The sequence below is a fragment of the Convolutriloba macropyga genome, chromosome 3, assembly GCF_964194025.1.
Source record: "Convolutriloba macropyga chromosome 3, txConMacr16.3, whole genome shotgun sequence".
NCBI classification, from domain to species: domain Eukaryota; kingdom Metazoa; phylum Xenacoelomorpha; order Acoela; family Convolutidae; genus Convolutriloba; species Convolutriloba macropyga.
This window is the reverse complement of record NC_134470.1, coordinates 10,623,010-10,644,469: the sequence shown is the minus strand read 5'-3', so window position 1 is coordinate 10,644,469 and position 21,460 is coordinate 10,623,010. Positions and strand designations below refer to the sequence as shown.

The following is a 21,460-nucleotide window of genomic DNA, read 5'->3' as shown; positions in this document are numbered from 1 at the left end:
AAATTTTTCATGCATTATGTTCGCCAGTTAAGCGGATTAGTTGGCTGTAAAAAATCGCAGAAAGGACAATTAACGAAATCGGAAGCTTGTAGTTTTTTTCTTTGACTAACGCCCCGCACTGACGATAAGTTGAAAACAAATGATTATAAACGGATATATGGTGTACAAAAGCAATGGAAAATTCATGGAAAAATCGGGCTCATTCTTTTAAGATGTTGTCTAACAAGTTGTGCTGGATCAAATTGACAATGATCATTGGTAATATGTGTTTGTATATATAGCCCAGCAAATATAAAAAGCAAAATCGGGGACGTAGGTTTAGAAAAACTGCCTACAGAGACGAGAACTAGGAAGATAAACTTTGAGGGTTTTGATAAACTTTGAATGGGTCTTTTCCGTTTGAGCCCCCAAGGAGCTTAGTGGGTGCAGTCCCGAATTAACCTCCCGTTGTTCAATCGTTAAAAAAAAATAAAAATAATAATGAAATTTCCGGTCTAAGTGTTTCATTGAATAAAAATCTGAGAAATTTTTCATGCATTATGTTCGCCAGTTAAGCGGATTAGTTGGCTGTAAAAAATCGCAGAAAGGACAATTAACGAAATCGGAAGCTTGTAGTTTTTTTCTTTGACTAACGCCCCGCACTGACAATAAGTTGAAAACAAATGATTATAAACGGATATATGGTGTAAAATTGTTATTATTATAATCGATTAGAGTAGCACCCGGACTGGACTCACGGACTAAAGCAGTAATGAACCATAGTTTTTCAATTCAGTGTTTTTAATAGCCGCCTTCATCTTCTCAGCCGGCTATTATAGCGCTCCTATTTTTTTTTTTTACTTCGTCGAATAAAAAAATGTTTCGCTTTACCTCATTTTGCCGCTTTTTCAACATTTTGCGTGATATCTTTTTGACTTCTCTAGGCTAGTTTCTCTCTTCTCTCATTCGGCTAAAAATGATTTTGAACATCAGTTGCTCAGCAAAGCAATTCAAAATGAATAGAGTCAGTATAAAAAATTGAAGTCAGTAGTAGAAACGGGATAAACCCATAAAGCCCAATTTTAGATGCCCGCTATTTGAACGTCGTTCCTATATGTCTTAGTTACCATCTCTAATGCTTATTGGTATTGATAGTAGCCCCTGTAGCCTCTCTCTAAGAAACAGAAGTACGTTATGTTCAACTACGAAATGCCATCAAAATAAATCGGACTTAAAAAATGTTTTTGTACAAATTTTTTTTTTCAATATCTTCTATTCTTTCAATCCCAATCATGCTTATTGGAATCAATGGCGGCTATTTTCCGGCAATCTGCCGGGTATGTTTATTCTGACCAGTACTATGATCATGTCATATTTTAGACTTTTCATGGAAAATACAGGACAAAAAACGCTCTCTGAATTTAGCATTGTTATTTCAGCATTGTTCTCTGAATTTCAGCATTGTAAATTTGCAGCCTGATAACACTCTCAGCATTTAGAAAATTCATTCTGAGCTTATCCTGGAAATAACATACTCCAGACAAGAAAGTGAAAAAAGGTGAATTAAAATTCAATTACAATAGATCATACAAAAGGTATAATTACAAAAGAATTTATGTAATTAAAAATCAAAGAAAAAATGTTTTCAAATTTCAGAATTTCAGAGTTCAATTTGAGATAACTTTACACCTGCATAGTATATCAGCACGTAAATATTGTTGAGCTAAAACTAATACATTCATACAAAATTCCATTACAATCTGAAATAAAAACAATAAAAATCTGCAAATTCGGCCCAAATTCGTCAGGTTCTACTTTGGCGTGTTTTTACTGGTTTGGCGGGTATTTTACCTATATTGATACGTTACTTGAAATAGTGTTTTCAAAAACTGTAGCGGGCAAAATTTCAAATTTTCGATATTTTGTCTTGGTTTTCCTGAACATCATGCGAATCAAAACCAGAGAAGCTCCGTCTCTTTTCAGAAAAAAAGTTCTATGAGATTTATACCGCACATCATAAGTAGCAAGATGCTCTTAGGATACACTGATACAGTACTTGGCCGGCCATATGCAATCGGAGTACAATGTTTCAGTGCTGATATGCTGTCCGGGCACTTTTAGAACTTTAAATTGATTATTGTCCATTCGTTTTGTTTGCAAAATCTTCCCGTGCTATTTAATGTTTTAAACTAATAAATATCACTGTATTCTCTAACTGTGTTTGAATTACAAAAACGAGACAACAAAAAAGATGTGATGGTTGTTTTCTGATTGTATCGCCAATTGTTCAGAAATGGTCCTTCACGTGGAGATAATTTCTTGCAGGAAAACTTACAAAAAGTATTAATCGAACTTAAACTTTAAATTGACGAAGTTTACAGAATTGAAAAAAATTTAAAATCTGATCACCCGTTTTGAGACTGTGTTGTTTCTGGACGTCATTTAGCCATGAAGTTAGACGGATTATCAAATTTCAGTAACTCTCCCTATTTCCCTCGAATATAGTTTAAGGAAAAAACTACTCGCCGAATGAAGATAGAGTTTTTAAAACTACTGTTTTGTTTGAGTATTCGAGTCACCTCCATAGTAGGTTCAGAAACTAATTTTAATTGGTAATATTAGCGTAATAACCCCATGCAAGGCCGTGTGCTTTTTTTGCACAATTCTGATAGAAATTTTTTCAACAGTTGCAAGAAAAAGTTCGCATCGTTAGAAAAAGTTTGAAACAGTGCAAAAAAGGGGTTTTCTTTAAGAACTTAGGACTTAAGGGCAGGTTTTTAAAATTATTTTAGTGAACATATTAGCTGCAGAAAATGGCTCCTGTTAGACTCTGGCAAAATGAATGTTTATCAAATCAGGCGTAAAATGTTTATGTTGCAAGATATTGGCATGATGGAGCCGCAGCAGTCATACTTAGATTAGCTGAAAATGTCAACACTTGCTAGACACTACTATAAGGATTAGTTTTGCTAATAATTGAAAGAAATGCATTGGCGGGACCATCATAGGAGAAACTTAGCAATCACAAAACGCCATATTTGGTTTTTATGGAAGCTTACTAAACATACGACTATCATAATTTTTTGTGAATTTGGCTTATAAATAATACGAAAGGCCGCCTGAAATTCTGAGACAGCGTCTCTTTGCATGAAATGTGAAATTACTATCTATGTTTCACTTTTATAGTACCTTGCTTTATAAAGCGCCGTAGAAAATGTTCACGGACCGTTTCATGGTTACATTTTTTCCATAAAATTGAAAATATTAAAGTTGCTCAAACTTCTTTGGTTATTTCCCAAATTAGTTCGAAAGGAAAATTTTGGAGTCATGAAACATCCAAAGTCTAATTTTTTTATGGTATCATACTTGCCATAAGAAGCCATAAAAATGTTATTGGACCGGTTATTGGTTAAAATGTTTCCAGAAAAACTAATATAATTGAAATGGCTTTTTTTCTAATATAGCAATTCAGTTATTCATATTTTAAATGTAGCTAGAAAAAATTTACTGTTTTCAAACACTGACAACGGCCACTGTTTTGCCTCATGGACTTTTTACTCCTTCTTCTAAATGTAAAAAAAAAAATAATTGGTCTCAAATTGTATGATCATCCGGGATTGGGGTTCAATTGCTTTTCATGATGAATCTTCGTAATTTTATAGAAGATAGAAGTTCAGCAAATAATCGGTGGATATTTTTAAATTTTTAGAATTGAAAACCCACGTCGATGGATATTGATAATCTTGCATTAAAGTACAATTGACATATGGCCACGATTCCTGGTAATTTCGTACTAGATGTTGGTGTATTTCGTGATTGATGAATAATTCAATAAACTTTGTCATCCAATGAGTAGGGGCAATTTCTTTAGAAACCTTTCATTTTGACTCACTTCGAGCGGCAAGATCAGACTAATGAAAACCTCAAAAATAATTAACAATACGCTTTCTCAAAAAGAAAGAAGACGAGAGGGCAAAGAGAAGCGAACGAAGACAAATAGATGAGGACAAATAACTTATTCATTTGAACATTGTTTTCGTAAAAGACACCAAGTTGTTAAACAAGACCAAGATTTTTTAAATTAAATTTATGATGCTCAAGAAAAACTGAAAAATCCTGTTGGTCATTGTAGTTTTATTTCGTTTGATTGAAGTTACCAATGCTTTTTGTAGGTTTTACACTTTTATAATACAGACGTTATGCTCAAAGGATTGAAGAGTTAAAATATAAGTGTCTATTTCTGGCTCTGCAACAGCAATTTGTTTGAGTTATTGCAAGTTGGCTGCTCAGAGAAATACACGCAAAGCTGGGTCAAAGTGATGCTCTTGGTTACAGCAAGTAGACCCCAGTCGAGACTAAATGGTGCTTCTACTGAAATATACATATAGTTTAAAGAAGAAAACTGGGTTCCAAAAAGTTTTCGGCCTAAAATGATTTTTCTCTCGGGCCTAAACGGAAAGTTTCATAAAAACTTTAACGTCGATAACGTATTTGAAATACTAGTTTCCCCAAAAATAGTTCAATGATTGTTTCAATGGTCAATTAGGTTCACACTAAGTGTGAAAAAAATGTAAAAAAATGAAGATCAGCGAAGATAGAAGGACTGCTTTCTTGATGCTTAGATTAATACTTTTCTGATGGTTTTTAATAATTGTCTTTCGCTTTTTTTGTCGATGCGCAAAATATGTGTACATTCAAATATTGCGACTGTTTTTGCGTTTTCTTTCTAAGTGTAAGAGGTCTTTTTAAGTGTAAAGAAGTTTTTTTTGCGAACGGCTATCTTGCAAGATTCTTGCAAAACGAACGGTTATCTTGCAAGATTCTTGCAAAACGAACGGTTATCTTGTAAGAATCTGGCAGAACGAATGGCTATATTGCAAGATTCTGGCAAAACGAATGGCTATCTTGCAAGATTCTTGCAAAAAATGGTTATCTTGCAAGATTCTGGCAGAAATTCTTGCAAGACGATGTATCGTCTTGCAAGATTCTGCCAGATTCTGGCAAAATCTTGCAAGATAACCATTCGGATCCGACTTGGGGAGCCATAGAATTTTTTTGCATTTGGATCTATAACCTAATTGCCAGTAATTAGTGGATATTCTTGTAAATCGGGGCATGATACAGATATTCATCGTATTTTCATTGAAGATTTTCTCAAGTTTCTATGACCATCGTAAAATGGTGATGGGACAGAGTACGATCCATCAATAGGGTCCTCGAATCTTCTATGATCAATCAATTGAAGACTCTGTGACTCATTCTGTCTGGTATTATTACCAGGAAGAATTGCATGATTTTTTTATGATGCTGGAATATTCTACCATAAATCTTTATCTTTTTATGGCAAACAATTTTTTGTATTACCGCAAGCTGTGCCTCTGTAATTACACTTACTTTTTTAATTAAAATTTTGGAAACCATACACGCTAAATGAGTTAAAGGTTTCTCTAGGTATTAAGTTATTTAGGGTCAATTTTGTTTGTGAAGTTAATATAGAAGATATGCTAAATTGAGATAAGTTCAAAATTTACCTAGAAACATTTAATATGTGAAGGCCTTCTTTTCAGGTATGTTGAATTTTTCTTCAGATAAATCTACCTTAACTTATTTTATTGTGTAATATGAAGGAATCGAAGAATATAATACTAACTGTCATTTTAGACGCGCGCCGACAACCAAAGACAACTCAAACATGGCAACAACATCATTGGCTGTTGCGCATCCAACCAAATCGTCGTCCTCTCTCGCGCCCAATCCTGTCATTTCTGTGGTCAGTTTTGACTCGGACGAAGAGCCGTCTGATGTGAAGATTGAAGATTTCGGAGGAAAATCTCAAGTCGCTCGTGGAACCCGCTCTGTACCACGAGGTAGCAAAGAAACTTCCCGAGTAACTGGACATTCGGCTGACAGGTCAACCGGTAATAAATTGAGTTTTTTTCTCGTTTGAAATAAGCTAATGATAGCACTTTCAAATCATTGTGTTGTTTCTGGATAAATTGGGTTTATATGAGTGCTGTTGTATTTATGGCGTTGCTGCCCGGGCCGAGGTTTCACCCTTAATCCACCCCTAATTAGCGGGGATTAGGGTGTAATGCGTTTTCCACTCCTATTTATTGGGGGAAAAGTGTAAGTGTCTGTTTTTAAGAAATTACACTGTTTATACTCTTCTCCACTCTTTTTACACTCTTTTCGAAGAGCATATGTAATCTATGGTGGAGTGATAAAAAATTACACTTTTTTCCACCATTATGCTTACTATCACTTTTTTCACTCTTTTCACACTTTTCATTAAGAGTGTCATTAAGAGTGGATTGATGAGAAATTACAATCTACTTAGCGGAGAAACCACTTAGTAGAATAACATTAGTGCGGTTTAATTTGAATTATTGAAATTCTCACAAATTCTCTTAAAAATATTGAACTGTACAATAACATTAAATTGTAGCTGTATTAGATGAATTTTTTTTCGTTTTACACATCTTCAACTTTGTTTTAACCTTAATTAGTTTTGTGGTAATCCTCGACCCGGGTGGTTAATTTACAAATCTCAAGTATATTCGTGTGGTTATAACTAGCTGTCAATTAAGTTGAGGTGCTTTTAAATTATACCTATATTAAATTGAAATTTAAACTCCTCACCTGACCTCACCACCGCTATTTCATGATAAGGAAAAATATTTTACGGGAAAAGGAGAGTTGAACTTACTAGATGGACTAGTTTTAGTTGTTGTCAGCTATCAATTAAACTTCACTTGAGATTAACAAATATACTTTGGACTCCACCTTTGAAAAAATTTAATCGAAATTGATTAAATGTAACCCTATTTATTTATTTATTTACCTAAATATTGAAATTCAAAAGCAGGCCCAGTGAAATGAAACTTGATAGCCGTGATAAGAAACATGATAAAACATGGTAAATGTTGCCAAGATCTTGCCATGTTACATCGCAAGAAAACATCAAGATATGTACAAACTTGTATGATCCTTGCATCAAGAAACAAGATCTTGGCAACATATACCAAGTTATATAAAGTTGTCTTGACAAACCATGACATGGCAAGATATACCAATTGTAAAAAGTAAACAGCACCTTCAAACAAGATTTATTACGAATTTATATGATTAAGCACGATTTATCAAGATTTATCAAGAATTGTCGGAAAATTCAGCTCCCGTTAATTTATCAATCTACTTTTTCCAGTATACTTAAATTGTTAACTGGATGCTAGCTCTGTATGTACATAGTACACACCTTATACAGGATCGCCTTCGGGAAGGCCCCCAATAAGGTCTCATAAAAACCTTAGAAAACCAAACAGTTGATCAACATCACAAACAAAACTACTAAAAAAATTTCGAATCCCCGAATGAGTTTCCGCTAGTATTTTTCTGTTCATAGCGCCTTGACTCACTTTCTACAGAATGAGAGTCTAAAACTAGTGCTGATCCAATTCGCCCTAATTTTGAACCGTAAATTTGATTCGAAAAATTTATTTTCTTTTTTTTCTTCATCGATTTTTCATCACAATTCCTTCTAAGACTGTTTTTCTATGTGTCAAGATTTATCAAGATCTTTGCAAGTTTTGCCAAGAAAATTTTTTTGCTATGTTTTGATAAGATCTTGTCAAGAATTTACCAAGGTGATCCAACAAATTTTTGCCTATCAGGATCTTGGCAAGATATTTCAAGTTTTGCTAGAGTTATCATGATCTTGCATGACATGGCAAGGTGTATCAAGTTTCATTTCACTGGGGAGCTCGAAATGGTTACAGGGTATTTAACCACCCGAAAGCATGTTACCCACTGTGCTAAACCAGTGCTGTTTCCTTTCACGCCGTCACATTTAACCACTATCTTTAGACTCCTGCGTCATATATAACCTCCAATATTATTACATCCTATTCTTGTTCACCTATTTTAGGTTTCTTTTTCGGCATTATGATGTAAAATTAACAAAGCCGAAAAATCAACACATTGAACAATGCTGCGATTGTAAGCGACTGTGCGCGCAAATTACGTTTGCATAAATTTGAAAGTTAAAGAAAAAACTCTCATAATTGAATTATCTATACCAAAATCATTCATTTGACTAATTTCCCCCCCCCCGTTTCTCCGTTGATTTCAATTAAGCAAAACAAAACCGAAAATGAACAACTTGAGAAAAAAATCAGACAAAACCGCGAGACAATTTCCAAAAAATTATTCAATGCAGAGATAGTGAAACATTAATATACACAAGACTGAACAAATTGTTTTAAAGTTTAGTGATGACTCTGATAGAAAAACAGAAGTTTTGTCTACAATTTTTGATAGCTGCTAGCGAATGTATGGTGTTGATATCTAAATTTTGAAGAAGTTTTCTGAATGAGGGATCCCATTTTGAGATAATATCCCCTCATTATAATCTTCATAACCAATGCATTTTACATTCCATTGATAGCAATTGCACACAATAACCTGCTGTACGATTTTTTTGTTTGTTTAAGAAGATTGAGTTCAAACAAAAGATATTACAAAAATGTTCACATGTAGAATATAATTTTGATCAAGGTTATTGGGCGTCAAAAATGAAAACACTTTCAACCAGCAAGAATTTTGAGAACAATGCGTTTTTTCTATTACTACAAATTCCCGAAAGTCAAAATGCGCTCGTGATTATCTTTTCCGCTGTCAAATTATATCAAAATTTTGTCCAAAGACTCCTGTTAGTGTTTCTGGTGCGAATTTTTTCTGGCGCTGAGGTTCGAGTTAGATTTGGTTTTGATTGCAGCGCATTTTGAGTAAAAGAGTTTTTTGTCACCAGTTTTTTAACTGAGGTCGCAGCTTTTGCTGTTGCTAAATTTTTGCTCAATATTTAATCTCCTGGAAAACTTTGCGCGTACCCTAGTCGAGACTGGAAGTTTATCTTGCAAGATTCTGCTCTCAATGGTTATTACAGGCGCATAAGAGTGATTTTGCTAACCAATTGTCCAAGATATACTTGCGTTTGTAAAAAAATTTATTTGAGGTAAATGTGTTTTTCCGTTGAGCACTGCGAAAAGTGGTTTTAAACTATCAATAATTGTTACCGTGATTTGCTTACACATTTTTCCATTTCGTTTTTTTTTAACATATTCTGTTTCTTTCCAATCATTTGCATATTTGCAAGATAAAGGGTTATCCTGCAAGATTCTTGCGTTACGAATGGTTATCTTGCAAGATTTTGGGGTGAAAATTTTGTTGTCGACTGGGTTAGCCAGCATACCAATTGCAGCTTTGTAAATGTTTTTGCCATTCAAGTTGAGAGATTGGCTGCGTAATGGTGGTAGAGCAGCTTTGCAGCTTTTATTTCAGGAGTATTCTCTTCGGATTTTTTGGGTTATTCTTCTCTGACAAAAAACAGCCAGAATGATAAAATTTGTAAAAAAACAACCTACTCTTTTTCGTTCGACATTGCAAATCTTATAATATTCCAGAGATTTATTATGTAATCTTATTATTTGATGCGTTAGTCTTATAGGTCCTGAGAAAAAGTTGAATAATTTGTCTTGACCTTATGAGACCTCGTAAGCTTCTCTATTTTTTGTGATTTTTAATTGGACTAAAATAAAGTCTTGATTTAGCGCGTAAATAATTGCTCTTGAACGAAGTTCATAGCAATTATTGTAAACGTGTGTATTTTTTATGCAAAATTTTCGCTTGACAGTTATGACTATTCGAGTGACTTTTGCGCCCTTGATTTTCTGCGTTTCCCGTTATCTAAAATTCTCTCTCAATCTCAATCTTCAAGCAGTTGAACTCATTGGCGGCAATTTAATACTAAAAATCAAATGAAAAGTGCGCCGAAACTGGTGCCATTTTTCACTTTAAATCTTAACAGTGGTATATGTTAACCTCTAATGTGGTTATTTGAAGCCCACTATTGAGCTTCTTAGTCCCATTTAGAGTCCCCCGACTAGAGCAGGCTGCAATTGATTAGAGCTCCCACTAGTCGTTCCAGAACAACTCTTCCGACGTTTAGTCGGTGATGTTTTTTATGCCAAAATTTTTTTGTCTTGCAGTCAGATTCAAAATATTTATCTGTTTTATTGTGTTATTTTTTGGTATAATTGTTTCTGTCGGATTCATTGAAATTATAGTAAATTTAAACTGTTTTTTTCTTAAACTGAAAGTTGCTTAGATAGAAGAGTTTAAGATAGATGTGTTCAGAAATTTTTGGATAGAAGTGTTCAAAAACTGTATTAAGTTTGAAAGCAGCAATTTAAGAACTTGTAAAAATTTACAACTAGCAACAGCTTTATATTATAACTAAATTCTCTTTCTATTTAATTTATTTCGGTGGTCAATTTCTGGTCAAGGAAATTGTGATAAAATTGATATTAAATTTGTAAATTTGTCATCCATTGCATTTTTAAAGCTTGAAAGATGAGTGCGTCTTTTTTCTTCCAGGTTTCAAATTGCCTCTTATGATCTTATGATGTATTCCTGGTAGTACATGATCTTATAACATTTCATTATTCTATTATGATCCTACTAGAGGAGCTTTTATATCCCGAGTCAATGATAATACAACTTCCTTTGATTTCGTACTAGGTCAAAAATGATTCTTAGTAATCATACTAGGTCATAAATGATTTGTATGAATTCTTAGTAGTCATACAAGGACCATATATAATATCCTAGAAATCATACAGGGATCATACAAAAAAACTTCAAAGACTAAGAACTGTATAATTTAGTTTTCTATTGAAGTTGAACAAAAATTTCTTGGAAATCATACAAGGTCATATATGACACATAAAACATTGACTGCTGCCACAATTTCCCGTATAATGTAGTCAGAGGACTTATTAAATTTTTATATCGCATTTTCAATCCACATTTGATTCCTTGTGTGCGCTAAAAGAATAACTCAGTGGTTTAAACTTATCTAGAAAACGAATTTCAGGCTATATGCAAATTTTTTCTTGATTATATCTTGTAAATCAGCATTTTTAAGTATAAACTGGCTTCAGAGTATGTCAAAAATGTAGTTATCTATTTGGACTTACTCTTTTATCTAGTGCCCAACGTTACAAATGATATTGTACGTTAGGGTTTTTGGCGGATCACACTGTGATGCCGGGGAATCACGTAAGTGATGCCCTTCCGAATTGAAACAAAAAAAAACAAATTGTAACTTGGTATTCGTACTAGGATCATATATGATTTCTTGGTAATCATACAAGGATCATATATAATTTCATACAAGGATCGTACTAAGAAATCAAGTATGGACAGTATGAAATCATATATGATCCTTGTATGAAATCAAAGAAACTTCAACCCGAGATGCAATAGTCCTGTAACATCTCAGGCTAAATTTTTGGGTCTCTCCAATTATGGCCACGAAAATAAAGCCCCCCCCCCCCCCTCATTAGGGAACAATTACCATGATTGGGGGAAAGGGCTATAGGTTATATGGGGGGGGGGGGGTGGCGGCTATAACGGGAAAGGCCCAAATTTTCTCCGGTGATGTTTTTTGCCTCAATGTACAAGTTATGCCTTGTTGACATAGAGTGCTTTTCTATGTAAAAATAGACTGTAGTTGAGTTGGGAGGTGGTAAAGAAATTTAACCCACAATAAAGCAAACCTCAAAGCTGGAAAAGGGGAGGAGGAAGAACATTTCCTAATTCTGAACTTTCAATGATTTTTCCTTTACATCAGGAATGATAAATGGCGAAGCCACGAACTATGCGGCGAGGGGTCAAATATCTAACGGCAGTGGTGCCCCAGGTGGAATTGGAGATAGAGGAGAAGGAGTTGAAAGGGGTGGAGGTGAAAATGGTGGAATGGTGGCAGGTGGAACAGTAGTTGAGAATACGTCTGGCGACTCCATATCAGATATGGACAGCAGCTGTGAGTAGTTATTATGTTACAGAGCTTAAAGATGATAAAAGGAAATTTGTTTTCATAAATGTTTGCTACGGGTGATTCAACCAAAATTGTTTTCATAACGTTCTTTTATCTGGGCTTCTAGTAGTAATAGTATAACTCTATCAGGCATATCTTTCTTGAGTTCTGAATGGATACGCTTTTCCAACGTTTTTCCGTCCAGACTTTTTTTGTTCAGTTAGTTTTGCCGATTGATATATTTAGTTGAGGAAGTTTTAATTGGTATAAAAAGAAAACCAGTCTAGTCTAAAATTTTAAGCTGTAGGGTGCCTTCAATTTTGTTCTTTTCTTAGAGTTATCCAGGTTTGAAATATCAAGAGCAATGAGCTGATTTTACTTTGTTTTATTATTTAACAGCTTTTGTCAAAACTTAGATATTTTTTATTGATTGCTCTCGAACGAAGTCTGAAGCAGTTATTTTAAAGATGTTGGTCTTTTTAAGTAAAATTTTTGCTTGACGATTTGACTTTTCGAGTGATTTTTGCGCCCTTGACTTTTTCGTTTTGCGTGAATTGAATTTCTCTCTCATTGACAATTTTAAGCAGCTGAACTCAAGTGGCGGCAGTGTGCTACTAAAAGTCAACTGACAAGTGCGCCAAAATTGGTGTCATTTTCTCATTTTCATTTTATTATTGGTTATAGTGGTATATAATAACCTCTAATGCTCTAATGATGTCATTTGAAGACCCCTTAGTGATTTTAGCCCCCCCAACTGAAGCAGGCTGCAATAGGTTAGAGCTCCCACAAGTCGTTCGAGAGCAGTTCTTCCGACGTTTAGTCGGTTATGTTTAGAAGCGAAGGTCTGTTTTGCGATTGCTCTACGTACATAAATAAGTGGACAATATTTTGATAGTGACTACCGGGAAACTAAATTGCCCTGCAGCAGATTTGCTGCATCAATTTTTTGGATGATCATTTGGCTTACGTCCTCAAAAAGGGGATAAAGTGGGCAAGCCTGAGAGCTCTAAATTGTTGTTAAGAGACGTGAAGTCCTCTTAGAGCTGTATTACTCTCTAAGTATACGTTTCACCAAAACTCCAGAGGGTAGAGTTTTTTTAAAAAAAATCAATTTTCGGAAATTCTGACCCACATTTTTCCGCTCCCAACTTTCCCAGCGATACTACTTTCCTTTAGCTTATCCTGCCTACTATCAAACACAATAGCGCGACAGTCATCTGAGAGCGATTGGCCCAACGTTAGTCGATTGTGTTGTGGCCTTTTTCAGACATTTCGTCGCTGAGGGATACAACTCTCTCGTCTATCTGGCAAATTTTCCCTCCACTTTTTTATTATAATGGCTTCCTTTACTAACAATGCTTGATTAAAGAGATCGGAAGTTTTGAGCTTTTCTCAAAAATAGTCGGATTAAGTATGTTATCGAATCATTTTTGAGCCATTTTATCGACTTCAATTTTTTTTTCAAAATTATGAAAAACCTACCTTAAAGCGTTTCTGAGCAGGCATTTTCGAAAAAAGTGAATGATTAACATGTCTAAAGGAGTGTCCAACTATTAACCCCGTTGCAACCAGACACTCCCATATTGGTGGTATAAGATTTAAAAACAAAAAAGATAATTAGTTGACCTTTTGACTTATTGTTTTTCTTGTTTAAAATTTCCGTTTGCGATAATCTTTTTTTTAATTTTCTCTTTTTGGCATGATTCAGAAGTTCATTGTCTTGTTTTGTGTTCAAAACACTCATAAAATTGTAGTCTCTACGTTATCAGGAATTTATTTTTATTTTTTTTCAATTTTGAATTAGTTTCAACCTAACCTTTTTAGTTAATTTGACTATAGTGTATCGAAATTCTGCAGATTTTCTAGTTGGTTTTGCAGCAAGGCTATCACGTCATTTAATATGTAAGAAGAGCGAATTCTTTTTTTTCACGTCAATCATGGTGAAAATTCCTCTTTGTCGCGTCTCACCTCCTTCAAACTTGCTAATCATGGCACCACATTCCGTCTAATTAAGAACTGAACAGTTAATTTGTCAACTTATATCACGCGGGTTTTTTTATGTAGTATAGTGAACATTGTTTTAAAAATATATATAGTCTGTCCGCGTCAACTAACTTTTTCAAGGGATAAAATGGAAATGGAGAGCGAAGAAGTTCAACACAAAAACATCGTATGGAGGAACAAGATAGCGCGTGCATGTATTCACAGAACATGACGCACAGACTATGTTGCGCAGAAGCTTCGACATTTGAGTGATTGCCTTTGTTCATATGAGTTAAATGAGCGCAAAAATCTAAGAAAAAGGGAAAATTTGACACGTTTTTGACACTATACCGATTCGATAATTGCCAGGGATGCCCAAAAATGTGAGAAAATTCCAACCCCGCTCATCCGCAAAATAAAGTAAAATATAAAGTTCAAAGTTATCTTATCAAAAAAAGACAATGTTAATGAAAATACAGGCATCGAAGCAAACTCTGAGATACTTATTTATAACTTATTTATAAACAACTAATAACGCAAGAATAAACAGTTTTATGCACCCAAATGAGTCCACACAGTGAAAAGTTATATTCGATTGGCCATCTGGCATCCCTTAGTAAGTGCCTAAAAATGTATCCCGAAACTATCTGGCACCTTTATAAAATTTTCTTGTAAGACATTACTTTCCCAGTACTGAAAACCATGAAAGATTTGAATTTAGACTGGTATAGAACTCATTTAGAATTGTAGTTCGGTGCGGGAAATTTTTTATTATAAATATGTCGCGTGTTGCATGGGGGGATGCAAACAATATGCACCCACCAAGCTGGGGGTGGGGGTGGGGGGCACAAACGGAAAATATCCAAATAATTCATTTTCAGCCCAAAATAAATTTTGTGGTTTCAGTCCAGAGCAACGCGAGTGGACAGTCCTATTCCTCAGACAAGTACTTCTCCTTCAACCCAAACAGGGCTTCCTTCCCACCCCTGGAGCACGAGATATCCTCCAGCCTCGAAGAGGACCCAACCAGTCAACTGCCTCCTGCCCCCTCCCGCTACCCCTCCTCCTCCCCTTCCCCCCGAACTGGGCTTGACTCTCATGCTACAATTGAGGAGCACTGTAGGGTTAGCGGATGTGACGTCACAGGTATACTGCCCACTTTGGACCATCATGGGTATCCTTCTGTCATGACGTCATCCTGTGTTCCAGCAATTGACCATCTGGCGTCTTCGCTCTGGCTTGGCAGTCCAGATGGACGGTAAGCTTCACGCAAATTCCAGCATGTTATTTCTTTAGAGCGGTAGTGCTCCCAACATGTCAGCAGTATTGACAGCGGGTAAGAAGATCAAACAAGAGTAATCATGGAATCATGGGTGCCCTCATGTGAACTTGATGACAAGGGGGATTTTTTTAAGGAATGCGGTGGGCTATTAAAAATTTTCCCCTGAACATTCAGTCAATTTGTCTGACCAAAAAATGCAACTTCTGCCGACATAAAATTCCCAATAATTATGCGAAGGTTATGGAATATAGGGGGTATAATCTCAATTTTTGGAGTTTTCTTATCGAATTCAATTAAAAGTAACATTAACTACGAAGAACTTGAAATTAAGAACTTTTGTAGTTCTCTTATAATGAAGCCAATGTGTGACGCAGAGGAAACTATCAATTGAATTTAAGGCTGCATTAAGAATTAGTTTGTAAAGTTTGTTTTGGTAAATTTGTTCTTGAAGAAAACAAACACGTTAAAGATTATGAAATTGTTCAATGTATCTGGACAATAATTTATCCTTAAAGGCATGTTTTTCTGTGATTGTGGCATGTTTTTACTTTTATACAATTGTGGTGCGTTATTTTTGTGTGTCTGTTCGTTTGGTGATGCAATGGCCGAGTTTTTATCAATTCCAAAAAGAATACGTGGCAATTGTTATGATCTTGAAATCCAACAGTTTAATAGTTCTATTATAAAAGAAGAATAACTTGACTTTTTGATGCAGTGAAAGAATAGTATTGTATTGAGTTACCTTAAACCAAATTTCTTACGACTTTCAACATCTAATCTGTGATAAAGCTGACCAAATTGGCAGCATAATAATTGATAGGCAACACCGACTTATTATTGAAAGTTCGATCGTTGCGAGGAAAAACAGACCAACAAAGCTTTGCTGGAAAATAGATAAAAAATAGTCCAAAATGCACCCAAAATTTGATTATACGTTGAATATTTCTATTGCTGAAAAAAGTCTTCTTTAATTGAAAAAAATATGCATCTAATTTTTCGATTTTGCCAATCAATACTTCATGGTTTCTCAATGTAAACCAAAAAAATTTCTTGGCAGCTATTAAAAAAACTCTATTGAGCTATTGCAGCTATTGAGATCTTCTGTATCAATTTTCGATTCATTTGGTTCTCTGGCTGGTGAAAATTGACCTGCCAATGTTTTATTTTTTCAGGTTGAGAATTTACATAACAACAATGATTATCATTGAACAAACATCATCTTCTACTACCACAATCACGCCAGAGATAAACAACAACAGTCCTAACAAACAAACAACCCAGTCCGGCAGGAACACCCACCGGCAGGAACAACTACAGCCTTCTTTCGTCTGCGTTCGGGAATTTGACTTGGGGTCTGCAGTTACGTGTATTGAACACACATTCACTCATGTTTATGCTGGACTAGAGAATGGTCAGATTATGGTGTTCGAAATTGCAGGCCAAGTAATTCAATTTTCTGTCAAGCAGCGATGTAAATAGACTGTACATAACGTTCAATTGAGTTTCAGTACTGAATCAGAACACATTCAGACAAATTTTATTTTTCAGACTGGAATCAAATATGTCAGAACAATCCTGACAGTGATTCTGAAATTCTCCTAATCAGAGAAAATTCAGTACCAATATTCTACGGATTCCTCTGATTCAGAGAAAACTCAGAATGAACTTCTGAATTTGCTCTGAATTAAAAGCAAATCAGTTCTAAACGTTAACTGAATCAGTACTGAAAGTGCCTTAGAGTTAGGTACGGGGCCGCATTTTTAAAAAAACTTAGGTTAAGTTGAAAGGGGCGATTTTTAGGCGAGGGTAGTCAGATTATACTTACCAAAGCTATAAGTTAGTATCAATTAGCAATTTATACCTGCTGGTTAGCCCTCGTCTATAAGTAGTATATAACATGGGTTCCCAACACAGGTTCTTTTTTACCCGATCATGATTTTCTGATCCGACCAAGTTGTAGAAAACATATGAGTTTTTTCAGCCAGCTGTTGCCGTTCGGTATTGTTCGGGTAGAAAAATGTTATTATATTAGAAACACACAACACCCAATATCACGAATGAGTTTCAGACTATAAAACATTTAAATCTATGAAATATTTTTTTGGAAATTGAATATTAGCTGACAGGTTTATTGAGAGTCAAGGTGCGCCATTTCTCATTAACTCTACACGAAAATGCAAACTTCATTTTTTGATCAAAAATTCTGTTTATAAACTACAATTGGTATCAACAAATAAGCTAATATTAATAAAACTTTGTAGATTCTTAATGAACAGATAGCAGTTAACTTTTAAGAGCTTTTGAAACAAAAACACTTGTATGAAGTTGCGTATATTCGGCAAATATTTTTCTATTGTCATTTTTACCAACAATGTGCTCACGCATTCATTAACAGCAGCTGTTTTCCTACATATTATAGAGTAATTGTCAAATATTCCTTAGAAGAAGTTGCAACTCAAACTGTACAAATATTTTCAGTATTTGTCAGATTTACATTTCTTGTGTGTGTTATCTGATATGTATGAGCTTGACTGTCGGATTTACTAAAACTTGGTTTGTTGCAAAAAATGAAACTGAGGGGACTGAAAAATTGTTTGCATTAAGGCTGCAATTTTTCATCGCAGGTTTTAATTAATGCGTTTCATTGTTATTAATAGCCGCCCTCATCTTTTCAGCCGGCTATTTTAGCGCTCATTTTTTTTACATTGTCGAACTTTTTTCGCTTTACACATTTTGCCGCTTTTTCGACATTTTCCGTGAAATCTTTTTGACTTCTCTAGGCTAGTTTCACTCTTGTGTCATTCTGCTCAAAGTCCTTTTAAACAGCAGCTGCTCAGCAAAGCAATTCAAAATGAAGAGAGTCAGTATTAAAAAAATCAAAGTCAGAAATAGAAAAAGGATAAACACATAAAGCCCATTTTTAGATGCCCGGTACTTGAACTTTGTTCGCAGAAGTTTTAGTTACTATCTATAATGCTTATTGTTATTGATACTAGACCCTGTAGCCTCTCTCTGAGAGACAGGAGTATGTTCAATTACGAAATGACATCAAAATAAATTGCACTTAAAAATGTTTTTGTACAAAAATCAATTTTTATTGATATTTTCTTTTCTTTCCATCAACGGCGTCTCTTTTCCGGCAATCTGCCGGATATGTTTTTTCTTTTCATGCCTCTATACTATTACTCTTCAATATCTACTGCTGAACGTGTCAATGGGCAAGGAAAGAATTTATTTACTAGTTTCTAGAACAAAAGTGTTAAATTAATTATAAAATCAGTGATTTCGAGGCCTTCAAATTTAACTTACCTAATGTAGGCTGAAAGGCGAATGAGAAAAGTAATCTTTTGAACGTTGAAATAATTTTTAAGTAAAATCAACAGTATTTGATTTCCCATCTAATAAAATAGGGCGTGAGTATCACTATTATTTGAGAGCAAATTCCCACTTTGCAATCCGGTACAGGTTCTGCCGAGTAATACAGTACAAATCAATATCTCTAATCTTGACATCAATCATTTAAACTCTATTTCTTATTCATTCAAATCTTTCTGCTTCAGATTACACAACATAAAAAATATTGCGTTGGCTAATATTGCATTGGACCTGACTTAGCTGTGGAAATAATTTAATTGAACTTAATTTTGTCAAAATAGATTAAGTGTTCTAATGTTCTCAGTATTGCAAATTAGGATGAGCTTTTCTGACTCACGATCAAAAACTGAAACTGATAATGGAAAATCTTTTCGCAGTTTAGTTAATATTAATAAAACTTTGTAGATTCTTAATGAACGGATAGCAGTTAACTTTTAAGAGCTTTTGAAAAAAAACACTTGTATGAAGTTGCGTATATTCGGCAAATATTTTTCTATTGTCATTTTTACCAACAATGTGCTCACGCATTCATTAACAGCAGCTGTTTTCCTACACATTATAGAGTAAATGTCAAATATTCCTTAGAGGAAGTTGCAACTCAAGCTGTACAAATATTTTCAGTATTTGTCAGTTTTACATTTCTTGTGTGTGTTATCTGATATGTATGAGCTTGACTGTCGGATTTACTAAAACTTGGTTTGTTGCAAAAAATGAAACTGAGGGGACAGAAAAACTGTTTGCATTAGGGCTGAAATTTTTCATCGAAGGTTTTAATTAATGCGTTTCATTGGTATTAATAGCCGCCCTCATCTTCTCAGCCGGCTATTTTAGCGCTCATTTTTTTTTACTTCGTCAAACTTTTTTCGCTTTACACATTTTGCCGCTTTTTCGACATTTTGCGTGAAATCTTTTGACTTCTCTAGGCTAGTTTTACTCTTGCGTCATTCTGCTCAAAGTCCTTTTAAACAGCAGCTGCTCAGCAAAGCAATTCGAAATGAAGAGAGTCAGTATAAAAAAATCAAAGTCAGAAATAGAAATGGGATAAACCCATAAAGCCCATTTTTAGATGCCCGGTACTTGAACTTTGTTCTCAGAAGTTTTAGTTACTATCTATAATGCTTATTGGTATTGATACTAGACCTTGTAGCCTCTCTCTGAGAGACAGGAGTATGTTCAATTACGAAATGACATCAAAATAAATCGCACTTAAAAATGTTTTTATACAAAAGTCAATTTTTGTTGATATTTTCTTTTCTTTCAATCCCAATAGAGTTATGGGAATCAACGGCGGCTTTTTTTCCTTCACTATTTGCTGCTGAACGTGTCAAGGGGCAAGGAAAGAATTTGTATACTAGTTTCTTGAACAAAAGTGTTAATTTAATTATAAAACCAGAATAAAATCGAGTTATTTGGAGGCCTTCAAATTTAACTTACCTAATGTAGGCTGAAAGGCGAATGAGAAAAGTAATCTTTTGAACGTTGAAATAGTTTTTAAGTTTAATCAACAGCATGTGATTTCCCATGTGATAAAATAGGGCGCGAGTATCACTATTATTTGAGAGCAAATTCCCACTTTGCAATCCGGTACAGGTTCTGCCGAGTAATACAGTACAAATCAACATCTCTAATCTTGATATTAATCATTTAAACTCTGTTTCTTATTCATTCAAATCATTGTGCTTCAGATTACACAACATAAAAAAAATATTGCGTTGGCTAATATTGCATTGGACCTAACTTAGCTGTGGAAATAATTTACTTGAACTTAATTTTGTCAAAATAGATTAAGTGTTCTAATTTTCTCAGTATTGTAAATTAGGATGAGTTTTTCCAAGTCACGATCAAAAACTAAAACTGATAATGGAAAATCTTTTCGCAGTTTAGTTTCGGAAGGCTGAATGTACCTGTGAGTTTAGGGCGTTTTAGCCTGTTTTGGAAATAAACTTTCGTCATCGAGATTATTTCCAAAACTATGATATAACACTTGTCAAAAACAACATTTGGTCGAAATGATTAAAAAGTACAGATTTCGTTGTTTTTTTGGCATTTAAGCAAAATTTTCCGAGATCAGCGACACTACAAATTTTTAGGCGAGGGTAGTCAGATTATACTTACCAAAGCTATAAGTTAGTACCAATTAGCAGTTTATACCTGCTGGTTAGCCTTCGTCTATAAGTGGTTTTTAACATGGGTTCCCAACACAGGTTCTTTTTTACCCGATCATGGTTTTCTGATCCGACCAAGTCGTGGAAAACATATGAATTTTTTTCAGCCAGTTGTTGCCGTTTGGTATTGTTCAGGTAGAAAAATGTTATTTTATTAGAAACACACAACACCGAATATCATGAATGAGTTTCAGACTATAAAACATTTAAATCTATGAAATATTTTTTTGGAAATTGAATATTAGCTGACAGGTTTATTGAGAGTCAAGGTGCGCCATTTCTCATTAACTCTACACGAAAATGCTATCATCATTTTTTGAACAAAAATTCTGTTTAAAAACTACAATTGGGATCAACATAAAAGCTAATATTAATAAAACTTTGTAGATTCTTAATTAACAGATAATAGTTAAGTTTTAAGAGCTTTTGAAAAAAACCACTTGTATGAAGTTGCGTATATTCGGCAAATATTTTTCTATTGTCATTTTTACCAACAATGTGCTCACGCATTCATTAACAGCAGCTGTTTTCCTGCATATTATAGAGTAATTGTCAAATATTCCTTAGAGGAAGTTGCAACTCAAACTGTACAAATGTTTTCAGTATTTGATAGTTTTACATTTCTTGTGTGTGTTATCTGATATGTAAGAGCTTGACTGTCGGATTTACTAAAACTTGGTTTGTTGCAAAAAATGAAACTGAGGGGACAGAAAAACTGTTTGCATAAGGGCTGAAATTTTTCATCGCAGGTTTCAATTAATGCGTTTCATTGTTATTAATAGCCGCCCTCATCTTCTCAGC

General features: G+C 34.5%; 1 protein-coding gene across 7 annotated transcripts in view; it reads left to right on the top strand.

Moving 5' to 3' along the window:
- LOC142335925 (uncharacterized) overlaps positions 1-21,460 on the top strand; it is a 147,860-nt gene that overhangs the window by 115,995 nt on the left and 10,405 nt on the right. For all 7 annotated transcript variants that reach the window (XM_075384316.1, XM_075384319.1, XM_075384320.1 and 4 more), the window contains exons 15-18: positions 5,641-5,897; positions 11,669-11,860; positions 14,744-15,095; positions 16,292-16,562. In XM_075384316.1, coding sequence (XP_075240431.1) covers positions 5,641-5,897; positions 11,669-11,860; positions 14,744-15,095; positions 16,292-16,562 — 1,072 coding nt within the window. The remainder of the gene's footprint in view (positions 1-5,640; positions 5,898-11,668; positions 11,861-14,743; positions 15,096-16,291; positions 16,563-21,460) is intronic.